Source organism: Meleagris gallopavo, chromosome 25 (assembly GCF_000146605.3).
Source record: "Meleagris gallopavo isolate NT-WF06-2002-E0010 breed Aviagen turkey brand Nicholas breeding stock chromosome 25, Turkey_5.1, whole genome shotgun sequence".
Taxonomy (NCBI): Eukaryota; Metazoa; Chordata; class Aves; order Galliformes; family Phasianidae; genus Meleagris; species Meleagris gallopavo.
The window spans coordinates 4936403-4945788 of NC_015035.2; the positions used below are offsets into that span (position 1 = coordinate 4936403).

General features: G+C 47.1%; 2 protein-coding genes across 4 annotated transcripts; one reads left to right on the forward strand and one right to left on the reverse strand.

Moving 5' to 3' along the window:
* The first annotated feature begins 25 nt into the window (after window positions 1-25).
* LOC104914321 (zinc finger and BTB domain-containing protein 8A-like) lies at window positions 26-2949 on the forward strand. Its single transcript, XM_010723465.3, has 4 exons — window positions 26-256; window positions 375-1351; window positions 2185-2354; window positions 2559-2949. Exons 1-4 carry the CDS (start codon window positions 219-221, stop codon window positions 2886-2888), a joined length of 1515 nt encoding a protein of 504 aa, XP_010721767.1. The 5' UTR covers window positions 26-218; the 3' UTR covers window positions 2889-2949.
* Window positions 2950-3850: 901 nt separating this feature from the next.
* Window positions 3851-9386, reverse strand: ZBTB8OS (zinc finger and BTB domain containing 8 opposite strand). Of its 3 annotated transcripts, XM_019622707.2 has the most exons (9): window positions 9163-9305; window positions 8845-9054; window positions 8233-8443; window positions 7078-7102; window positions 6533-6654; window positions 6220-6302; window positions 5825-5877; window positions 5547-5583; window positions 3851-4879 (listed from the first exon to the last, which is right to left on the reverse strand). In XM_019622707.2, the coding sequence occupies exons 3-9, from the start codon at window positions 8318-8320 to the stop codon at window positions 4793-4795; spliced, it is 495 nt and encodes a 164-aa protein (XP_019478252.1). In that variant the 5' UTR covers window positions 8321-8443; window positions 8845-9054; window positions 9163-9305; the 3' UTR covers window positions 3851-4792. The 3 variants fall into 3 exon arrangements, with proteins under 3 accessions (XP_019478252.1, XP_010721769.1, XP_019478254.1); XM_010723467.2 differs by lacking the exons at window positions 8845-9054; window positions 9163-9305 and adding an exon at window positions 9327-9386; XM_019622709.2 differs by lacking the exons at window positions 8845-9054; window positions 9163-9305 and having other exon boundaries at window positions 8205-8313.

The following is a 9386-nucleotide window of genomic DNA, read 5'->3' on the forward strand; positions in this document are numbered from 1 at the left end:
CCGCCGCCTTCGCGCGCGGTTCGGGTTCGCCCTGCTCAGGTTCGGCAGCGCCCAGCCGGAAGCCCTCGTCGCTCCCTGCCCGCGCCGCCGCCGCCCCGGCTCCGTTTCTCGGCCTTTGAGCCGCTCACGCTCCCCTGGACGCAGTCTTAGAGGACGCGCGCTATTCTTACCGATCTCCTCGCCTCTTTCACAGTTGATTTCCTGCGGTCTGTTACTGAATGGTGCGGAGATGTGTGCGGAGTTGTAGCTGTGTTAGGTATTGATAATATGCAGAGCTTTAATATTTTAAAATACAGGGCTCATCTCTTAGAATAGGATTCACACCCATCAATTTGGTTCTGCGTTGTCATGCTTACGTTTGTTTTGTGCTTTAGAGGAACTTTCCGGCGCTCCCTTATTGGAATGGAGATTTCGTCCCACCAGTTTCAGCTCCTGGAGCAGCTGAATGAACAACGGAAGCAGGACTTGTTCTGCGACTGCAGCATCCTGGTGGAGGGGAAGGTGTTCAAAGCACACCGAAATGTGCTGTTTGCCAGCAGCGGGTACTTCAAGATGCTCCTCTCGCAGAGCTCCAAGGACACGAGCCAGCCCACTGTAGCCACCTTCGAGGTCTTCTCTCCAGAGACGTTTATGGTTATCCTGGACTTTGTGTACTCAGGAATATTGCCCCTAACGGGTCAAAACGTGATAGAGGTCATGTCGGCAGCCAGCTACCTGCAGATGACAGACATCCTTAATGTCTGTAAGACGTTCATTAAGTCGTCTCTGGATATTAATGAGAAGGAGAAGGATCACTACCTGGGCCTTTCAGCCAAAAGCACAAACGGTGAACCCGCTCACGCATCGCTTTATCGTTCAAGGAGGAAAGCAAAGAGCAACCCAAGGCGCTCCTATTCCATTCCAGATGAAAAGGCAGATGTGGCGAATGAGAATTCCTGGAGCAGTTACAGCACTTATCTGTCCTCACAGGTGATCCTTCAGCGGGCAGAAACGCAGCTCTCAAAGAGGGGCAGAAAGCAGGGCTCGGCCAGGAAGCGCCGGAAGCACTTGGGGCTGTCACAGACACGTGAGTTTGTGCAGTGCAGAGCAAGTAAAGCTGGGGCTGAGGGCTGTAACGCGTCAGATTGCAGCCATGGCTCTCGAGCTAAAGAGGAGGCTGAATTTGATGCCGAGAATGACGTTGATCGCGATGATGATGGATATGACCAGGAATCAGAAGTGACACCCAAGAGGTGGTCTGTGGCTCAGCTGGAAGAACTGGCACAAACTTCTGAGTTCATGGAATTAAAAGCAGAAGAACTGTACAGCTCAGTGCCCACAGTTTTAGGTGTTATGAGTAGTTGGAATGAAGGTAAACAGTACATTTGATTTTGCAAAGTCTGTCGTTACTTAGAGGAAGTGAGATGAGAGAATTTCATAAGCTGATGTCCTGATAACTGATGTCCTGTTGGTTGCCTTCTTGATCTGCTCTGTTGTAGTGCCTAGCAGAATGTAAGGCTCTAAGGCCAGAAACAAGGGGTGAGAATTAGAATCGGAGCCTGACCCAGGTATTGAGTGAGGTTAAAATAAGATGTCTGATTATTTGGCCCCAAATTGAGCCGAACAAAGCTTGGAGAGCTGCAGTTGACTTGGAGCTGAGGGACTGAATCACTCTTGTGGTTTTCTCTGCTCTCCTGTCATTGGAACAATACTGCATTTCCGTGAGGTCCAAACCAAAACTTGGAGATGGTGTGGTCACACTACATAAAATGTCTCAGCTCCTGATGAACTGACAGCAGTTCATCAACTGATGAATTCTTATGCACATCATATTGGAAACTAACTTAGCATGCTTATAGCTTATTACAGTGGCACAAGGTTACGATGTTATGCATCCTAATATATCGCAGAGATGGTAAATATTTATGAAGTACTACTTGCTGAAAGAGTCAGATGACAGTGCATAATGTAATTACTTGTGATCATATGTCTGTCTAAAAAGTACATGGAGAAGACAGAATACACCATCAAATCCCAAGTATACTCAATGAATAATTAGTAGTTTGGGGGGGGGAACTATAGGTTTGGATTTTTTCTGTTCAGTGACAAACCAAAGGAAAAATGAACTGCTGCTGATTTAAGCTTAGAAATAGCAGAACGATTACAAAAAGCCACTGATGCGTGAGCTGTGTTCCCCCATAACAGATGCCCTGCCTCGCCTGCGGTTCAAGTGCCCGTTCTGCACGCACACGGTGAAGCGCCGCGCTGACCTGAAGCGCCACCTGCGGTGCCACACCGGGGAGCGGCCGTACCCGTGTGAGGCGTGTGGGAAGAGGTTCACCCGGCTGGAGCACCTGCGGAACCACTTCCAAACGGTACGGCAGCCCGGGGCCTGGGGAAAAAGCGCGGGGTTCCATCGGTGCCGCTGCTCAGCCATCGCTAGAACCAGCGTCGCCACAACTTCAATTGTTTAAATTGGCAAACTTTTTTACTTTTTAGAGTGGCTCAGTGATGTTTTTGTTTCTGATGGGAATGTTACTGGACGAACACTGACACTTTCAAATTCTAAACCTCTTTAGATACATCAAGCTGGCAAACTCATCTGCAGGAAGTGCAAGCGCCAGGTGAGCGAGCAGACGGGCTGCGTTGTGCAGCAGGGAACGCGGCGCTACAGGCTGTGCCACAAATGTCTGACAGGGACCAGCCCCGAGGGCAGCCCCGAAGGAGCGGGCGCAGAACGCTGCCCTGCCGGCTCTGGGGGGAGCAAACATTCCAGGTGGGCTTTGGAGGAGGATCAGAGGTCGGATGGTGACGCAGGGGAGGAGGAGCCGTATGATTTGGTTGTCCGACGTGGTGCCGATGGCACTGCAGGCGAGACGGATGAGAAGGTGAAACCGAATCTTAGGTAGATAATTTGTATATTCCTTATTGCTGCATTCCAGATTAAATTGCCCGTGTTCTACCAGCTAATTCTGGTTTGTTAGTTTCATTAATATTAAATGCTGCTAAAATTCTGTTGCAAGAAGCAAAATATGGACTCCGAACATGTTGGTTTGTGCTTCTGAACACCCAGCAGCTCCTAAACATCACCCAGAAGTCACCTACTGCCTGCAAACTGCTTAGAAGAATTGCTTTGCATTTTGACAGAGCTTTACTCAGAGCTTCTGTTCATAATGAAAATATAAACCTTTCTACAAGGAAGGTGCTACAGTGTACAGATTAAAAACAAACGAGCACACAGCTATGGATAATTTGCGTTGGGAAAGTCTTACAAAAGCCTGCATCTAGAAAGCATAAAACACTTTTGTTGACAGTGTAATTAACAACATATATACACTTAGGAAGTTTCTTAAGAAAGGAGTGAGAAAAACAGAATCCTCCCCGCTCCGCTCTCGTTTTAAGGGGTTGGGCAGAAGGAACAGCCGCCCCCCCACGGTTCTGCCCCCAACGCCCCGCGGCGCCCCCGCCTCAGGGTCCATGGAAGGCAGCCTCACACTCGACGCCTGATTGGCTGTTCCCAGTCACCTGATTCAGCTAGCCAATGAGGTGGCGGAGCGGCCGCTGAGGGCTCGGGTGGTGGCAGTGCGCTTTCCCGCCCACCGCAGCGCTCTGGGGGCTTCGCTATGAGGTGGGGCGGCGAAAGGCTGGGCCTCGCTCCTTCTTCACAGCGCGGGCACCGCCCCGTGTTACAGCCTGGCACCGCGGAGCCCGGGGTTCGTCCTGAGTGAAAATCCTCATTTCTGTACATTTGGCAAACAAATGCATCTCCAGCCTTATTTAAAGGAGGGTTTTCCTCACCGTAGCGGAGAGCAAAGCATGAATGCAATTAATTAAACTCAAACACCACCAGCAATAATTACTCACACAGAAGTTCTTCCAATTGACAGATTGTATTTTATCCCTTTAAAACCTGACTTAAAACGACTTTACAACAAAACAGAGGTGAGGCACCCATAGGTTTACCACAGGGCAGGGCAGACCCTCCCTCACACCCAAAGGCACTGTGGTGAGATCTGACACAGCTGGCTCTCATTTGTGTTCAGTTGTCCTTTCTGAAAGAACAAAAGCTGATCCAAACTGCCTTCTAAAAGAAGAGATTCTGCTCTCACAAGGCTTAGATTGGAGCAGACCTGCAGAGAATCGGCCAACCTCTTTTCAGTGCCAACAAAAGCTGTTTTTCCCAGCCATAACGAGCTGCAAGGATTCCATGTGCAGCCACCTGCATTAAGGTTGCACTTGGAAAAGTATTTATGGTAAATCAGCACCACCTGGTGGTATGACAAAGTTCTCAGAAGAATGATTTATTTATTTTTTTTTAATAATTGGTGTACTTCCTCAGGGGTCCTTCAAAGAGAAGCTTTCCTACATGAAGGTTGACTCTCCACAGGTATCTTGGAAGCTTTAGATTATATAAAGAGGGATGTCAGCTCATAACTGTTACAGTTAAATTTTCACATGAAATCACATGATCAACACTTTCCTGCTGCCCAACAAAAAGGCAGTGCTGTAGCAGCTCCACTGATGTCTTTTATTTACTTCATACACTGCCTTAAAAGCCAACCACCAGCGTTCCTGAGGGACTTCCATCCCCTACAACTCTCATCTCAAATCCCCCCAGACCCAACTACTTCTGTCCTGGCAGGCTGGCATTGGTCTGGCTCACCATCTTCACACGAAAGTACAGGATAACATTCCCCACAAGTCTCTTCTATTTATGATTTGAACTAGCTAATTCCTTGGTCACTTCCCGGGGGTTACAGTCCTGAAGGGACTTTGGCAGCCACTGACAAGTATCCACTTTGTTAAACTTGCTTTAAATATCAATGATGACAAAGACTTCTGGCTTTTCTTCTTCACAGATCTGCATTGCTGAATAAGTTATGGCTTTGACCTCTGTCCCCTAGAGCAAAAAGACACAAAGGCATCAATTTTCTACATGACACCTTGTAGCACTTCGTAACGATACATAATATTTACCACTTTCTACAAATGTTAGGCAGTTTTTCTCCCCCAAATGTTTTAGGGGTGTTTGTTCTAAATGTTCTGTAATTCCTATTTAGCTTGGCCAATCAGAATTTCCCTCCACTCCCTTCTTCCTTTATTTTATTGCTTCCTGAATACTACAAATTCTTCCTCTTATCTGTGACATGCAATCAACATTTGATATTTGAATTTGACATACCTAAGTGGCATACTAAGACGTAAAGACTTGCACGTAATTCTTTTGGGAATGGAGGGGGAAAGCAGAAAGGGACTAAACGAGAAGCTGTGGTAAGAGTATGAGAACCAAACCCACATAAAGATTCTGGCTATAGACTGGCTCTTTTTTATCATGCATCACAAAAAAGGAAGCCCACTGCTGAGTTTGCCATCGTGGAGAAAGCATCAGCTCAACAGTTCAGAAATGCATTCACAAAAACTGCAGGAAGTGAGATCTTAAGGTAATAGTGCCTGTGATACCATTCAGACATGTTTATACTTGGATCTCGAGAGGTTTGATTTAGAAGAATCCACTCTTCCTGTCCTACCCTATAACATAAGCAATATATAGAAGAACTGCTGCGTACCTGGGGGTGTTTTAGTAAAGAGAACTCTTCTCCCCACCTTTAAAGGCAAAAAGAAAAGACGAGGTTGCACTGTTAATATTTAATCAAACATTACAGTTAGTTTCACTGATGAGCATTGGACAGTTAGAATTAAATTAAAACCTCAAAGGAAGGATAAGAGCTCCTTTTTAGAAAGTATCTGTGACCTCCAGCACATCACAGTACTTCACAGTGACTTGGAGGGCAGCATTTGTCATCAGTGGAAGATATTAATTACTCAATTGATCATATGAACTCACCCAATTGATCTTATTTTGAATTGCATTCGGTCAATGTAAAGCACTTTCACCTCCTGCAGAGAAAACAAGTGGAAAAGTGTGTCGCCACCTTCTACCTTCAGGCACTAAATCTAATTAACAAGAATATTCCACAGTTTAAATGAAACCTAAACCCAGAAAACTGCAGTATTCTCAAATACATACTGCTAATGACTACGCCTAATGACTGGCTTTGTGGAAACAAAGCTAAGTGTCTGCTTCTCAGCTCTTTGTGCTTTTGTGTGTTATTCCCCTGCTTCATCAAAGTGATCTGCGGAGTCCCTTTTTCTTCCTAAAAGGGCACTGCATTCAAGAGTGGCTTATCAGAGAAAAGCTTTGCCCTACAAAATGGAAATAGAACAAAACGCGGCACTTACCCTGGGTATAAAGAACTCATTAGCGCTGAATTTATACAACCACTCATCCAAGAAGTGGAAGAGAAGGGACAACATATCATGTCCTGCATGGTTGAAGCAGAGAAGGCAGTCAGCTGATTGTCCCAGCAAGAACACCCAAACGTTTAACATATTTATGAGCATAGCAGCCGTACAGCTCCCGATTCAAATTACCAATCCTTAATTGCATTATCATTAACTTCTACAAAACTACATCTAAAGACTCAGAAGATTTTGGTACACTCCACCAGCAGGGTTCCTACAGTTCCAATATAAAAGTCAGGGTGGTTTTTACCTTCTGCTTCTACTTCAACAGTATCCAGAGGTTCCACAGTCTCTGTGTCAGTCATGTAGCCAAACATGGCCATGGCGCACTGCTCAAATGCTTCTTCCAAAGTGTCTCCCCATGCGTGTAGCCTGAAGAGACACAGCGTAATTCACTGCACTGTCACCACAAAATCCCACTGTACTATGCAGGTGAGAAATATGAACGTGAGAACGAATGCAAAGGAGGTTGCTACACAGAAAGGCTTGTCTGAACTTAGATACTTGGGGAGATTACAGATTTTTCTTCTTACAGTATATGAGAAGAATTTCTTAGGAGAAAAAGGAAAATTCTTATTTTACCAGACAACAGGAGTGTCCTTTGTAATGTAGTAAATGGATATCTATGAACTGCTGGGATGAAATCTGATGACAAGAGTTTAAAAGATTTCAAAAGACGCTCCCAAATAACGGAGGCTTAAATAGAAGCACCACAAGAAAACTGCATCAGAAATAAACTTTGTGGTTCTATGCACCCCCAGGAGTGGAAACAACAGAAATGCTGCCCATACTTACTGCACATCTGCTGTGTGATCCAAATCTAAGGAGAAATAAATAAATAAATAAATAAAGGCATGACATCAACAAATACAACTTTAAAAGATTAAAAAATTCTGGATATTGATGTTATAACAGTAACTTAGTGGGTTCATCTTGAGACATAAAACTGAGTGTCTATTTTCTGGTATCATAGAAAAAACAGCACATTATTTCTGCTCAACAGAAGAAAGAGAGCGTTTAACACAAATTCTGTCAGCACTCTCCATGTACAGCACTGTGTGCTTATTGCAATGCAACATGCTGCTACAGGCTAACTGCAATAAAAACCTTTCACCAGGAATAGTTTTTGCTGACGTCTGCAGGACTGAAGATCTGCAAACTTTTACAGCTCAGTGAAGAAGTGAACCTGCCCACACCCACAGACATCCACAATGCCACAAGGAGAATTTTAAAATGTATATAATACAAAATATAAAGTAATCTTCACTAATGAGGCTTAACATCCCAAGCACATATCAGGTTTTACACAAACATCACTCGCATTTCTTTAAAGGATCCAGAGAAATGCAAAATAAAGCCAGGTTGGTAGAAACAGCCATGTTGGGACATAGAACATAAGCCTCCCTGTGACCGCTGCGACTGAAGGTTCATTCTGAGGCTGTTCAGACCGCTCACACACATTAACTGCTCCTCAACAACTGTCACTAACGCAAACAAATTCCAGTGAATATAAAAGAAAACCTTTTCCAATGATGGAAACAAAGTTAACCGTTGTGATGTGTCACCGCGTTCCTGCACTGCCCCTCCAAACAGACACATGGGCTGCCGTGCCCCAAGCCAGCCCTTGTGCTGACAGCCACTTCTCAGGAGACACTGGGGGGAAAGGAAGCTTTACAGCAACTGCCTGCAATAACAACAATTCTAGTTCTCTCCTCTCTACTATTCAACTCCAGATGCATCCACAGCCTAAACACACAGCACTGCCACAGTGCAAAATCCCACAAGCACCTAAAAAGCTCATCCTATTTCCTTCTTCCCCTCCTGCTCTGTACACACACACGTACGTACACACACACGTACGTACACACACACACGTACGTACACACACACACGTACGTACACACACACACGTACGTACGTACAGTATTGCTGTGCTGTTACTTCACTCACATTCGTACTTCTTGGTGACCGGGGGGTATTTGGCCTTGACAGCCTCCTGCTCCTCCGTCAGGCTGTAGTCCCGCTCCTCGCCTGCCATGGCTGCGCTCACTTCCTGCTCGCTCTGAACATGGCCGCCGCCTCGCGCCTCCCGCAGCGCTGCTGGGCTGAACGGCAGAGCTGCTTCCAGCCGGGGAGCTCAGCAGCAGTCGGTGGGGAGCAGCTGCACACAAGTTGGTCCATTAAAACAAGGTTAGAAACCCCGGCTTCAGTTCTGCACCATTCACCCTGCCGGCCCACAGCAGTGACGCTCAGCACCACGCATGCCGTTCTACTATTGGAGCAGCAGTAAAATGCTGCAATAGTGAGAATATAATTCTCACAGCTCTACAGCGAGTTACCGGGCAGCACATCGCGTGTCACAGCACTGCGATCCCCAGGGACAGCCCGGAGCCCAGCACAGAAAAGAGGAGCCAGCGGTTCCTCTTGGGATGGGGCTGCACTTCAAGCTGCGGTCCTATCGCTACGGAATGGCACAGAGGCTTTCCTGCACTCATTTTCCCACAGAATACTTTATTTTTTTTGCTCTCTTTGAGCGGTGGAGAAGATGCTGTTTCAAACTACCTTTTAGAAGCTTGATTCTCCCACCAGACCTCCGCGGCCGCTCAGTTCCATGCCGACATTCATTTGTAAATAACAGACATGGGCTGGAGTCTCTGATTAACTTCAGGCTAATTACTGCCGAAGATCCCATGCGAATTCGCCATGACGTTGTCCAGCAAGAGAGGCTCCCGCTGCCCGCCGCGCAACGATTCTACACGGGATTTCCAGGTTCTGTTTCTAAATAAGCACGGAGATCTGCAGGCTGCAAGGCGGGGACGCGCTCCTCAGGGGGAATAAGGCCGAAGGAACACGGGACTGAACGCGAAACGAGCTACAAACCAGGGCACGAGGGAGGTCACAGCGACCCGCCGGCAGCCAATAACCGGGAAGCAGCAGGACGGTGCTCGGGGGGAGTTCCGGACCGGCAGCCCCCACCCCAACCAGCGCGGCCCGCTCACAGTGCCGGACCCCGGGCCTTCCCCCCCGCCGCGGCCCCCACTCACCGGGGCGCTGTCCCTTTAAGAGCCACGCGAGGGGCGCGCGCCGCCCGCCCCTTCCCTCCG